Genomic DNA, 15,384 nt, shown 5'->3' with positions numbered 1-15,384 from the left:
TCTCCACTGCACACACATACCTAAAGAATAAACAAAAATGGTGTTGCTAATAACTTTCAGTTCCTTGAGGGGTTCACTTGTACCTTTCAAATCAAGTTAGAAATTATATTAATACCCCCTTTCTGTACAACCTTTCCTTCCTAATGATACTTATCTAGCATTTTGCTATTTTCAATCTCTTCTACTCTGTTGTCTCTATTTTTTTTTTCTTTCTTTATTTCAATGTTTTATTCCCTTTTAACAATTAACATTAATGCATATCATTACCTTCATTTTTGTTCGCTCCTTTCCCTTTCACAGCATCTCAATAAAAATCTGTATATGGTGCATTACCATGGTGATGAGAATTAAAATTACTTATTATAATCAATGATTTTTAGATTGTTATTGCTGTTTATTTATTTTCTTTTTTTTTTTTTTTTTTTTGAGACAGAGTCTCACTCCGTTGCCCAGACTAGAGTGCTGTGGCATCAGCCTAGCTCACAGCAACCTCAAACTCCTGGGCTCAAGCATTCCTTCTGCCTCAGCCTCCCGAGTAGCTGGGACTACAGGCATGCGCCACCATGCCCGGCTAATTTTTTCTGTATATATTTTTAGTTGTCCATATAATTTCTTTCTATTTTTAGTAGAGACGAGGTCTCACTCTTGCTCAGGCTGGTCTCGAACTCCTGAGCTCAAACGATCCACCTGCCTCAGCCTCCCAGAGTGCTAGGATTACAGGCGTGAGCCACTACACCCGGCCTGCTGTTTATCTCTTGAGTTAGATCATTCTTTTACAGCAAGGTCTCAATAAAGTCTATAAGCTGAGGCTGGGCACAGTGGCTCACTCCTGTAATCCCAGAACTTTGGGAGGCTGAGGTGTGAGGATCACTTGAGTCCAGGAGTTCAAGACCAGCCTGGACAATGTAGTGAGATCCCATCTCTACCAAAAATAAAATAAAATAAAATAAAAATTAGCCAAGCATGCCTGTAGTTCTAGCCATTTGGGAGGGTGGTGGAGGATGGCTTGAGCCCAGGAGTTTGAAGCTGCAGTGAACTATGATTGCACCATTGCTTTCGAGAGGGTGACAGAGCAAGATGCTGTCTCTTAAAAAAAATTTTTTTTAAATATAATCTATAACTGAGATGAAAGGATATTTGCCAGGGATCAAGCTGTTTCTAGAATATTTGTGAATCCAGCCTTCACCATTATTGTACAGTCGAGATTTCAAATCTATTTAGTATATTACCAAACTTTCCTCTTTTCACTTAATAAATTATTTTATTGTAGTAATTATGGTACCAGGGCAGTGTGCATATTTGTAGTTGTAAGAAGATACTATCAGAGAAGAAAACTGTCATGCCATTGCTCATTATGGTGCTTTGCATCTCTAAATTTAAAAAAAGAGAAAGAAAAAGAAAAATCAAGCAAATAAGCCAGAAATAACCAATCCACTTTGGGAAATGAGCAATGTTTCCTGACTTCAAAGTAGATAATAGAAAAGAGGAAAGATTTTATATCTGCAAAAGCTCATTCTGAAACAAATCAGTATACTTAGGTTATAATACCCAGGTCACAAAGGCACATTTTTATTAATAAAAAATAATTCGCAGCCCATTGAGTGAACTTTAAACGATCATGCTACCTTATGAAACAGAACATCATAAGTACTGGATCTGCTGTATGCTGGACAAATGCCAGCACAATGCAGTACTTTGCTGACATAAAGTATATTTTGTGCTGCAGCAAAGCTATCTATAGACTTCAAAAAATAAAGATTACGTCAACATTAACTAAACTGTTTAAAATCTTACAGTTTCAAAGGACCACATAGTACATGATTCCATTTATATGAAATGTCCAAAATAGACAAATCTATAGAGACAGAAAGTAGATTAGTAGTTACCTAGGGCTGGAAGGGGTGGGGGCTCTGCAGTGGCGTTAGCTAAAAGGTATGAAATTTATATTTGAGGTGATGGAAATGTTCTAAAGTTTATTGTGGTGATGGTCACAACTGTGGGACAATATTAAAAACCATTGAGTTATACACCGTAAATGAGAGAATTATAGGTATATGAATGTTGATACCAAAAAAGGATCTTACCCAAAAAGCTTTCCTGTTAAATACATATTCCTCCCAACTAAGATGTAATGTCACTATTCTTTAATCTATTTTATTGCTTAAAATAATATCTGTGTTCTTTTAAAGTCCTTTTACACAAATAAGAAGAAAAAACTATAAATCAGAATGTAAGAAGACCAGTCATACATTATTTGTTTTGCACCATTTATTTCAACTCTTTAAAATGAAAGGGCAGGTTTTATGTTGCTGGCAAGATTTTGCTTGTGATAAGTATTTGAAATGAGGCACTGAAGTGTGAACCAGTCCTGAGATGGGCTGCTCCTTGGCTTCTAATGGAGGAAGGTACCCCATGGGACAGATGCCTGTATTGCTTCAAATTCAATCTAGGAGAGTTCACTCGTCATGGTGCCATTTTTATCAGAGCAAGATTTACATATACCTTAAAGTGAAAACCATGGAGCTTTGGTTTCATGATAGCTTTATTATTTACGTAGGGGAGGAAAAATTTCTCCTCTACCTTCTTAGGATCTCTGGCTAAGCCTGAGAATTAAAGTAGCCTAAGACAGATAAACAGGAGAAAAGCATAGAAGTTTTATTATAATTTTACATGTACATGGGAGTCCTCATAAGAAAATGAAGACCCAAAGAAGTGGCCAGAAGCAGAAACTATATGTATCTTTGACACAAAGAAATGATATATTTTTGAAGAATTAACAAGACAAAGCAATTTGGGCTAGAGGCAGTAAATTGTGGGGAAGAGACTAAAGATATATAGGGGAAAACTAGTGGGTGATAAGAGTTATATGAGTTTGTACATATCTATTCAGAGTCGATTCCGAGTTTCTGGTGATAAAGAAGTTTTTCTCTTCCTAGAAAGTTTATGGCGTGTTTTTAAGTAAAAAAGAGGAGGTCAAAAGCCCTTCCTACATCTGCTCTTTCTCCAGTGCCTTCAGCTCAAAATAATCAATTTGCCAAAGTGGCATGCTTTGGGGTGGCATGTCCTGAACTCCTTCAATTGTTTACTCACCATTGCTAATCAGGACCTGATCTTCTTGTCTCACCCCTTTTCACAGCTATCAACTCCTTTGCTTTCAGTTTTATGCCATTAATTAAATCTGATGGCCCATTCAGCCCTCCACAGTTGGAAGGGGTCTAGGTTGGGCTACCTTTGCGTTTTACCCACCCCATATATAAATACTATGATTTTCTACTGTCTGAGAGTAATATTCTCCAATGATTTGGTCTATGGATTGTTTAAAATGCTTTTTTAAAAAGGCAAAGGTGTTGTGGTCAAATCAATTTACACAAACAGTGTATACCATATCTTGCTCTTAAAAAGTCTCAATGCACAATAGCATAAATAAAACCTCTGTGGAAAACAGTATGGAGATTTCTCAAAGAACTAAAAGTAAACCTGCAATTTGATTCGGTGATCCCACTACTGGATATCTACCCAAAGGAAAAGAAGTCATTTTATCAAAAAGACACCTGCACGCAAATATTTATTGTAGCACAATTCACAATTGCAAAGATGTGGAATCAACCTAAGTGCCCCTCAATTCATGAGTGGATTAACAAAACATGGTATGTATATACCATGGAATACTAAGCCATCAAAAAGAAATGCATTAGGCCGGGCGCGGTAGCTCACGCCTGTAATCCTAGCACTCTGGGAGGCCGAGGGGGGTGGATCGTTTGAGCTCAGGAGTTTGAGACCAGCCTGAGCAAGAACGAGACCCTGTCTCTACTAAAAATAGAAAGAAATTAGCCAAACAACTAAAAATAGAAAAAATTAGCCGGGCATGGTGGTGTGTGCCTGTAGTCCCAGCTACTGGGGAGGCTGAGGCAGAAGGATTGCTTGAGCCCAGGAGTTTGAGGTTGCTGTGAACTAGGCTAACGCCATGGCACTCTAGCCTGGGCAACAGAGTGAGACTCTGTCTCAAAAAAAAAAAAAAAAAAGAATTAATGTCTTTTGCAGCAATTTGGATGGAACTGGAGAGAGAGAGACCATTATTCTAAGTGAAGTATTAATATCTCAAGAATGGAAAACCAAACACCACGTGTACTCTCTAATAATTTGGAACTCATTGATGGGCACATATGGGCACAGAAAGAAGTAAAAATTGTTGGAAATTAAAAAGAGTGGGGAGAAGAAGAGGGGTAAAAACCTACCTAACAGGTACAGTGAATACTGTTCAGGTGATAGCCCTTACTAAAGCATTATAAAAGCTATCCATGTAACAAAAACATTTGTACTCCCTTAATATTTTGAAATAAAAAATAAATAAATAAAAGGAATATCAAACTAGGAAGGAAAAGTTAAAATATAATTAAATATTTCTTTAAAAAAAAAAAAAGATTGTGAGAAGTCCAGAGGCAAAAAAGAAAAAGGTATGTAGCTTTATTTAACCTAATATTTCCAAACGTATTTTTGAGTGGCTCCTAGAACCCTCCCTAGAACTAGCCTCTGCAGAACGCCCTGTGGGAAATGGTGTGCTGGAGTCATAATTCTCTCCTCCTGTATTACTGTCTCCCAGCCATGACAAATCTCCTTATATTTCTTTTTTTTTCTTGCCAAACATGTTTGTTTTAAGCCACATTTCAAACTTGCTATATTTGGTTTTTTTTTATTATTGCTCAGTTGTTAAGTTTGGATGGTATTGGGAAGATGCTAATTTATGGTGCTGTCACTACCTTGTTTTCTTTGTCAGCAACTCTCCTAAAGATTTGTGATGCCCACTTTACTGCCTGACAGAGCCACAGAGCTTGCCTTATTATGACTTTGGGAGATGATCCCTCTGTGTCCATCAGCCTGTTACTGGCTGATACCACACAGATGTGTTCTTCTGTCCCTCATTCATTGTACTCATCCTTAAGAGAGATAACAATCATATCAGTCGTATTATACCTTACAGTGGATAAGTTTGTAAGATCCTTTTCTTAGTGCATATTTCTACAGAGATAGAATAAAGTATAAATACACATGGAGTGGATGTCCATGTTTTAAATACTGGAGAATTTTACATAAAGTCTGTTTGGTAGAGATCCTTTTTTTCTTGAATCTGAACTCAAGTATATGAAATCTATCTGTGCTCCCCGTCTTTTGGCTATGTCCAGCTAAGCTCATCCCAACAAACACTTCCCAGCTTTCTTCAAGTCACCACCACTCCAGTCCGGGCTGGAAGTGATGAGATTGAGCCGTGGGATACAACGACCATGCACGGGGTGCTCCCCTGGATTCTGGGGACACAGTGGTGAACGATTACTGACAAAGTGCTCTCCTGGCTCTTACATCTACTGGGGGAAACACAGCCAATAAACAAGCAAATCAAATAGTGATAAATGCTTTTCAGACCATTGAAATAGGGTTATGTGAGTATGACTGAGTAGCTGATTCACATGGAATGGTCTTGGAAAGCTTCTTTCAGAGACAACAGGTTGGGATCCTAAGGAAAAAGAGCAGTATGAACAAGTCCAAGCAGAGGAAACAGCTGGTGCAAAAACTCTAAAGCAAGACCCAGCTTGACGTCTTTCAAGAACCAACAGAAGACCAAGGAGGGGAGTGTAGTGGGTGAGTGAAGAAAGATAAGCTCTTTCAGGGAGGCCAGAGCAGGTCACAGTCACATAGGGTTTTGTTAATCCTGATATGGATTTGAGAATCATATGGCGATCATGACTTTACATATTATTCTTTGTGTGGTTAAAAAGTGCTCATGTTTGTATTTTCTTCTTGCCAATAGTGGAGGGAATTTATGATTCTTACACGAAGAAATCTGTTTAATGTTAATTAAAATAAAACTCTAAGAATGCTGCTGTACTCAGATACAGTGCAGATAATGAGCAGAGTCTACCCCTGCTGTTTCAGGTCAGTCCCCTCTCCCCTGAGAAGCTGGGGCTCACACCTCTGGAGGTGAAATTCAAAGCATTCTCCTGTTGTGCCATTTCCTCCCCTTTCTTTACGCATTATTTTTCTCACTCATTATTCTTGATGGGGTTTTTTAGTAGAGCTCAGCACCATCTTATCCCAGGAGGTAAAAAAATGTAGAAGATAAATGTATGGTGAGTGATGTCAAAAACAGCAGTCACAATCTTTTAAATTTGTTATGAAATTACAGAACATTGCCCATAGAATATAATCACTGGCAAGGATTTTTAGCAAAATAAATAAGACCAGTTTTCTTCCTCTGGGCCTCGTGTCTGTTTATTGAAGTGAATCTTTCACCTTAACCAGTCTCCCAGCCCCAAGCACTTCCTTTTCCTTAATTAGCATCAGGAGTTTTCATTAGTTATTTTACAAGTTGTTGGTGATCCTCATTAGCTTTGCTCTGGTCTTAAATTAGTCTTGACATTTACTAGTTCACTGTATAAGATTTTATGGTTAATTCCCAGAGTATATAAACCAGGCTTCTGATCATTACATTCTTTCCAATGTATATATTCTCATTTACAGAATTTCTTGTATCTTAACATTTTTCTTTACAATTTTATATAAACTTATATAAGGCATCCAATTTGTTGGGCTTCCTGATAACTCTATGTGTATGAAATAAGGAAAAGTAAATAAATATATATATATACATATTACTCAGTTAATGGTAGATTTTCAAAAAAATAGAAAAAATATTAAGATTTCAGGTTTCTGCAAAATAAAAATATAATGAAATATTGTAATTTGACTTTACAGCTGAATTATGGAAGCTCTACTGTTTTTCATTCTACACTTATAGAGCATGTATGCTCCAAGTATTGTCCAAGGAACAGGGAATAAAGTAATGTTACCACCTCCAAATAGCTTGATGATGTATTGAAGAAGAATTATAAGAAGTGTAGTTATATCACAGATTTAGGTATATTTTATTTCAAAGTGCATTGTTTTACCTTTGCTCCTCTTTCTAAAATAACACAAAATGGCCAGGTGCGCTACCTTACCTGGTGGTGGTAATCCCAACAGTTTGGGAGGCCGAGGCAGGAGGATTGCTTGATGTCAGGAGTTCAAGACACACACCCCACCAGCCCTACCCCACAAATTTTTTTTTTTTAATTAGCCAGGTATGGTGACATGTGCCTATAGTCCCAGCTACTCAGGAGGCTGAGGCGGGAGGATCACTTGAGCTCAAAAGTTCAAGGTTACAGTGAACTATAATCTTGCCACTGCAATCCATCCTGGGCAAGAGAGCAAGACCTTGTCTCTTTAAACACACACACACCCCAAAAAGTCATCATCCATGCAATAATATTTTTTATTTTGTGTTTAACCGTTCATATACCTGTTTTATTATTCATTCCATAGTTATAAGGGCCTAAAATGTTCCAGATGTTAGGGATGTGCCTATAACAGGATACAAAAGGTCCATTATATTCAGATGTAAAAAGTAATGTAATAAATGTAAAATGTATAGAAATTAAATAACTAGCCAATTCCGAGTAATAATTAGTGCTGTTCTTTCTACAGTCGTTTTTTGAGTACTTACTCTATGCTAAATACTGATCTGTGAAGTAAATCATGTAGGGTGATAGGACAGTGAGGGAAGAAGGGAGCTGTTTTATATTAGCTGTTCAGGGAAAGCCTGAGGAGATGACATTTGAACTGAGACCTAAATGACAAGTAGAAGAGTTCCTCAACTGAGGTTCTATGAGTCTATGGATAGATTTCAGTAAGTCTGTAAACTTGGATGGGAAAAATAATTACATCTTTATTTTCATTAAACTTGGACTGAAATTTAACATTTTCTTCCATTGGAATGTAGGCAACAAACCTCAGTGGTACTAGCAGCAGCTGTCACTTTGTGATCAGTAGAAAGTACAAATATTTTCTTATCACCTCTTGGTTTTTTGCAGGTATCTTGAAATACCATCATTGCTTTCAAATTATGGTATTTCTTAGATCTGCCACTAGATCTGATTATAATTGTATTAATAAAGAAGCACATGTGTTACTGTATTGGTTATGTATTACTGGGTATCAAATGAGCCCACAATTTAGGAACTTAAAACAGTTACCCATGATTCTGTGGGGCAGCAATTTGGGCAGCTGGGCAGTTCTTATGGACTTGCTGGGGGTTGCTCGTGTGGCTGCAGTCACCTGGCAGCCTCACTGGGCCAAACAGCCCAAGATGGCCTTCCTCCCAGGCCTAGCAGCTGGTGTTGACCATGGGCTTCTTCATATGGTAGCCGTGTCTCAAGAGAGCAAGAGCATGAGCTGCAAAGCCTCTTGAGGCCTAGGCTCAGAACTCACCAGCACTTCCACTGTCTTCTGTGGGTCAGAGCAAGTCAGAAGGCCAGTTCAATTTGTTTGAGAGGAGACTCTGTGGGTTGTGACTACAGAGAAGTTTGATTACTTGGAGGCCATTAGTATACTAATCTATCCAGCTGCCATATCATAAGTTTTTAAATATTGTAATAACTTAATTTTAACATACTTGGCATCTTTTCTAATTCTGTCTTTTACGCCCTTTAAAATACTATTCTGATTGTCCAAGTTCAAAAGCAAGTGGGAGAAAAAAAATGAAAAAACAGGATTAAAATTTTAAAGAGGAAAAAAAAAAGTACTATTCTGAGAAGGGGTTCATAGGCTTCACCACATTGTCAGAGAGGACATGGTACCATACAAAGTTAAGGGCCCCCGATGTGAAGTGAGGGAGATCTGGAGAGAGAAGTGAAAAAGTCCCAAGGCAGAGCAAGCTGGCGTGTCCAGTGGGACGGAGGCACAGAAGGAAAGCTGCTGTGGCTGGAACAGAGCGATTAAGGGGCCAAGTGGTTGGAGTGAGAGGCAGGGCCAGATCATGTGACTTCTACACAGGATTTTGAAACTTTCAGAGAGAAACCCCTTCCCCTCACAGGTTATCGAAAGGGGGTATTGTATGTAGATTGTATTTTATGAGCTTTTTGGTCATTACTAACAATTTCCAGTTATCTTGGCTGAATTAAGGAAACTTTTTTGCTATTCCATATATCTAATGTGTTATCAGAATCTGTTGCTTATAAAGGATGCTTGGGCAGTAGCTTTCTAGAGCTGAGAAAACCACATTTCTTTTTTTGTTTGTCTTGTTTTTGTTTGTTTGTGTGTTTGAGACAGAGTCTCACCCTGTTGCCTGGGCTAGAGTGCAGTGGCTCATCATAGCTCACTGCAACCTCAAACTCCTGGCCTCAAGCAATCCTCCCACCACAGCCTCCCAGAGTGCTAGGATTACAGGCATGAGGCACTGTGCCCAGCCATAAAACCACATTTCAACAGGACTATATACCAATATTTACTGTTCCATAAATCCAGTCATATTTGCTTGAACTAATCTCCTTTAGAGAGAGAAGAAGCAGAAGCCCTTTTATTTTAATTTTTAGGAAAATCATGGAAGCTATCGGTGAGGTTCTTTTAAGCTGGCAAACTCTATTTCTGGAACACTTCTGTGTTGTCATAACTTGTGACCTATAGTAGGACAGAATTCCTTTAGGAGATCAGCATTGGCATAAAAGGAAGCTGAAAAGGGAGGGTTAGCCATTGTCAATTAACGGAGCAGGCACAGGTGAATTACTAAAGTGTTGAAGAAATGACTCTGTTAGACTTGTCAATGTATTACAGTGAGAGCTAAAAGCGAGAAAAGCCAAGTCTGGAAGCATTCTGACTAACAAGGAGCTCAAACCTCTTATGTACAAATGATGTCACATATAGTAAGTCGAATGCAGGTTTCCAAGACAACCAATTAGTTTGTGTGGGCTCAGGATTGATTATTACATTCCACAGGAGATTACATTACATTGGTCTACACATCTCCAGGGAACTCCTTACAATCTAGCCAGAGAGCTTTTATGATGACAAGATACAAAATGGATAAAAATCTTAATACCAAAGGGCCTTGGCCCTGCCCAAGTTAGGATTTATATTCATATTATCACAAGTCAAACGTCTTGCGAACTTTCTTAGCTCTCCTCCTCATCGTCAGACTGCAGTTCATCAGTGTCTGTGGTGTGACAAAGACTCTCTCTTTGACCAAAGTTTAGTCACGCTCTGCTGACCCCCCCTTTTGGATGAGACTTCAACCTTGTCCCACGCCCAGCTTTGGCCTCCCCAGCCCAGCTTTCACAAAGATTTCTGCTAAGTCATCCCCACCCCTTGATAGCTGATCAAGTTTCTTCATTCCCCCCATCTTTTGGATTTCTAAGTCCTTAGCAAGAATCCTGTCAAGCAAGTTTAGCAAGAACCCCCTACCCTGCATGTCTCCTGTTAGTAACTTCCCATCCATTGACTCCCCTCATTCTGGTCCTTGACTGCAGATCCCCACTTGCTCTTGCCGGATTCAGATTTGACCATGTCTCTCTCCCCTCCAATTGCAATGGTCTGAATGACATCTTCCTCACCATTTTAACAAGTATCAGAATAATTTTTTTAACATCTGTCTTCTCACCAGAGTCAACAACCCCTTATCCTCCCAAGACTCCGAGCTAACAACCACTATTTAGAGATTGCAGTGTCTGCCTTAGCATGACTTTTTTATTATCTAAAACTAAATCAATGATTTTGGAGCTGAATTTTCCATTTTTACATGGAAGATTATGTGTTTATAATTTACTCTCTTCACATAAGCAGAAGCAGAACCAGGGAGAGCTCTGCTCAGGGATGAAGTCAGTAGGAAAAAAATCTCCATGTTCAGACAAGGCGACTATAAAAACCAGAGTCAAAGGGAATTATGTGAAGTCAAAATCTGTAGACAGTGAAGCAAGATGAGGGACAGTTGAGAACATACACTGAAAATGGGATATCCTCTTAGGGATGTCCCTCAGTTAGGACAGAGACCTTTAAGAATTTTCCAGAGCTTGCTCATGTCACTCCCCCTCCTGCAAAGGTAATATTGCATTGGCTTCTGTCACCATAGATTAGTTTTGTGCGTGTATTCTTTTTTTCAGCGCTGCCATAGCAAAGTGTCACAAACTGGGTGGCTTAAAACAACAGAAATTTATCTTCTTACAGTTCTGGAGGCTAGAACTCTGCAGTCAAGGTGTCAGCAGGGCTGTGCTCCCTCTGACAGCTATAGGGGAGGATCTTTTCTTTGCTCTTCCTTCTTTGCTCCCCTTTTTATAAAGACACCAGTCATATTGTATTGGGCCTTCCCTAATGACCTCATTTTAACTTTCACCTTTGTGAAAACTCTGCGAGTTAGGACTTCAACATACCTTTTAGGGGAGACAGTTTAACCCACATAGCATGTTTTTGAGCTTTTCCTACGGAATCATACCGTTTGTAGACTTTTGCACCTGGGTTATTTCAGTCAACATTATATTAATGAGATTCATCCATGTTGCAAGTACTTTATTCATTGTCAGTCCTACATACTCCTATATCAAGGCTCTGCAAATTTTAGCCTAAAGGCCAAATGCAGTCATGATTCATTTTCTTTCCCACATGGATATCCAAGTATTACATAAGAAAATGTAGTCTTTGGTTCCTATAGTACTTTTTTCCCACATTTCTCTTTGTTTGAATAGGGAACTAATTTAATGAATCCTAAATTAAAAGAATACTTTTATATCCCTTCATCCTGTGACTATGAATATATAACATATATGAATATATATATCTTTTATGATACAGGTCATTATATATTTTGAAGTAAAACATAGTTTGTACTTTTCACACATGTTGATGGAAATAGTTAAATATTTTATATATTTAATAATTGCTTTATTTATATTTTATACCTTTGCACATAAAACCCAGTAATACATGTTTGTTATTAAAAAAAATCAAATGATCCAGAAGGATATAAAATCAAACTAACAGGCTTCTCTCCTTATCCCTGTGGCTTTAGCAGCCCAACACTTTATAACCACTATTGACAGTTTTTTGGGTATTCTTACAGATATTTTCATGATGCAAAAGTGTGCATGTGCCCATGTATTTTTAACACAAATGGGATCCTAACATGCATACTAATCTGTGACTTGCTTTTTACATGTAATAATAGATTGTGGCTGTATTTCCATTTTAGTTCATTAAACTTCCTCCTCATTCTTTTTTTCTCATTCTTTTTAATTTTATAATGCTCTGTTCAATGGATGCATGACAATTTATCATTCCCCAAATAGCAAATGCTTAGACTATTTCCAACTATTTGTGTAAGTATTCGTGGATTTATTTCTCTTTTTATTTGCCTCTATGAAAATATATTTAAGAATGATTTTTAGGTGTCAAATTGCTATGTCATGTGTATGCACTTTTAAATTTTTGACATATATCGCTGAATTGCCATTCAACAAAAGGCAATAGCAATTTACACTCATGAGGTGTTTTTATTATTTTTAATTACCAGGACTTTACACCTCATAAAATCTAGAATAAGGAAGCTTTGTGTTGATTGTTTATTCTGTTGTTTCAGAACAATGAGATGGTGGAGCTACAGAGAATACGGATGAAGGATGAAATCCGAGAATATAAATTCAGGGAAGCCCGACTCCTTCAGGACTATACTGAACTAGAAGAAGAAAATATCACGTTGCAGAAACTAGTGTCCACACTGAAGCAGAACCAGGTAAGGTTTAAGAAGATTTCTGAGTTATATTCCAGCTGGATCCACATCTTCTGACCACCAAGTTTAAATCTCCTCTTTATTTCTCAGGAAGGAACTTGTCAAAATTAATTATTACTCCTTAATCTTCTCCCTATAATATTCATGTGCTGAAATGTCCCAACCCTGCTATTTCAGCTGAAATATAAAGATTTATTAAAAAAGAAGAATTTTAGTTTATACTTTAGCTGTGTGTTAATTTACTTCAGGAGTAAGTTAAAAGTATCAGAATAAATGTAACCTGACGGCTTCTCATTAAAAGCCTGAATCTGGCCTGGCGCGGTGGCTCACGCCTGTAATCCTAGCACTCTGGGAGGCCGAGGCGGGTGGATTGCTCGAGGTCAAGAGTTCAAGACCAGCCTCAGCAAGAGTGAGACCCTGTCTCTACTAAAAATAGAAAGAAATTATCTGGTCAACTAAAATATATATATAGAAAAAATTAGCTGGGCATGGTGGCGCATGCCTGTAGTCCCAGCTACTGGGGAGGCTGAGGCAGGAGGATCGCTTAAGCCCAGGAGTTTGAGGTTGCTGTGAGCTAGGCTGACGCCTCGGCACTCACTCTAGCCAGGGCAACAGAGCGAGACTCTGTCTCAAAAAAAAATAAAATAAAATAATTCTTGAATATTTGATTTCAGAAGAATTTATTTATGAATACAGTTATAGCAAGTAATTAAGTAAAAGTGAATTGAATGTTCAAGTTCTTTTCAAGGTGCTTCCTCTACCACAACGTCTATTCTGGTCTGAATGCTATTGTGCCCTCTCAGTTCAGGTCAACAAACTACATGCCAGGCTCTGTGCTAGGCTGGACAGGTGCGAGAATCCACAGGGCCCGAATCTTGTCCTCCGTAAACTTAGAAGCCAGTCCAGATGGATGCTTCCACTTCTACTCCCTTCCCAAGCTGGTATCTATGTCCCAAATATTATTGGTTTTGATAGATAGAAGGGTTAAGAGGGAAAAGGAAAAATCCAGAAAAGAAAAAAAAATCCATATAGTGAACACTTGAAATTTGATTTCTGATCATTGCCGCTTCCTCCCAACTTTGGAGTGTTGGGGGAACGAGATGTCTACTGAGGAGCGCAGGGGGCAATTTCAGTCCATTACTGGGCTCTCCCCATGCTACTGTGTTCCTTCCCCTTTAAGCACTGAATCCCCTGTGTGTGCTGGGGGCTGGCAGTTCCAGAGGCACCAGGTCTTGGTTTGGCTGGGGTAAATGAGCTCACAGTGGAGACAAATTTAAACTTAGAAGCATATTTTTAAAAAGATGCTTCTCAAATAGTTCTTAAAATAAGAAGGGTAATTTTTTTTTTTGGTTCTTTTTTTGGTCACTGATGAAGCACGTTGAGGACTTGAAATAAATTTACTTGAAGTGCAAATATTTAAAGTGGCCATTCCTCCCCATTCCTGGGATTCTCACTGTGCTCTGCACGTGTGGGAGGCGACCAGGCAGAGGCCTCCCTGGAGAGTCCTCTGTGGCTGCGCGTGGTACACTGATGTACTCAGGAGGTTAATGAAGGCCAGTGTTAGGTATTCCTGAAAGACTGCCAAGCTATCTGGGAATATTCATCAACCCCAGTGCTGTTTCCGGGAGAATTTGTACTGTCAGTCTGGCTGGGTACGTAGTTTCCCAGTGCCCTTCTCACAGTAATTGAAACACGGAATCCAAAGGTTAACTCAGAAATTTAACAAAAGGGGGGGGAAGAGATGTATATATCTCTTTAATTTTATTTTCTAGATGTCATAGAATAATTTTCCCAATTAATTGTCTAACTAATTAATTCAAAATCATTTTCTGTAAGGAGGGCCATGCTGACCTACTCACTGACAACTGGGTACATGGTAATGCCAGAAGTCTCCCCAGTTAAGGAAATGCTATGTCTGTGTCTTACTGTTAGCCTTTATTTAGAGATGTTAGCATCTATCATAAACTCTCTTTCTAATTAATGAAGTATTAAGTATAATATTTTACGTACAAATGTCACAGGTGTTTTTTTTTTTTAAAAAGAGATGACAACCGTTGGCATTCATCACAAAACAGGGCTGAGTGTTGCTTTGTGCGGAAGCCCCACACTCATCGCATGGTCTTTCAGCCTGGTTTGATGTTTCCCCAAACAGCAAAGCTGTTGTAAAATGCTTAGTCCAAAGAAGATTTTTTCCCTTTAAGTTTTATTTTTCTGTTAACTATTGTTTTCTAAATACAGTATAATTGTTGTTTAAGTAACACCTATTTATTAATTTATTTTCCATCTCTCTCCACTAATATTAATATTTAATATATAGACCCTAACATAGGGTCTGGCTCACAGTAGACCTTAAACAGATACTTGTTGAACGAATGAAAAAAAACATTTTTTCTTTCTCTTATACGTGCAATTCAATTTAGAGAGCAGCTACAATTTAAGATTTTAATTGACTATAATACCAGTTTTTATTTGTGATGATAAATATGAAATATATGGAAGCATTAAAAATGGACTCAGATTTTAGCTATAGCCCTCTGTGTGCTGATTTTGTTCTGTGTCCAAAATAAAATCAAGTCTGACCTTATAGACACGTTTTACATCTTTGTACTTTTCAAACCAAAATATTTGAAAGAAGCGTAAGAAGCAGCAGCCGTCATACAGAGAAGTCCCATCAACTGTCAGTTCCTCAGCTGACCACCAAAAGAACCTATCGGTCAAACAAAGCTGTTTATTAGACACCTCACAACAAGAGAAACCACCTTGACAGAGCCTTCGTAATATCTCAAAAAGGGAGATTTAGAGAG

General features: G+C 38.2%; 1 protein-coding gene across 2 annotated transcripts in view; it reads left to right on the top strand.

The window, feature by feature from the left end:
• BICD1 (BICD cargo adaptor 1) overlaps positions 1 to 15,384 on the top strand; it is a 218,603-nt gene that overhangs the window by 137,930 nt on the left and 65,289 nt on the right. For both annotated transcript variants that reach the window (XM_045554051.1, XM_045554052.1), the window contains exon 3: positions 12,431 to 12,583. In XM_045554051.1, coding sequence (XP_045410007.1) covers positions 12,431 to 12,583 — 153 coding nt within the window. The remainder of the gene's footprint in view (positions 1 to 12,430; positions 12,584 to 15,384) is intronic.

This window comes from Lemur catta, chromosome 6, assembly GCF_020740605.2.
Source record: "Lemur catta isolate mLemCat1 chromosome 6, mLemCat1.pri, whole genome shotgun sequence".
Classification (NCBI taxonomy): Eukaryota; Metazoa; Chordata; class Mammalia; order Primates; family Lemuridae; genus Lemur; species Lemur catta.
Note: the sequence above shows the minus strand (reverse complement) of the source record. Positions and strands in the feature narration are given on the sequence as shown.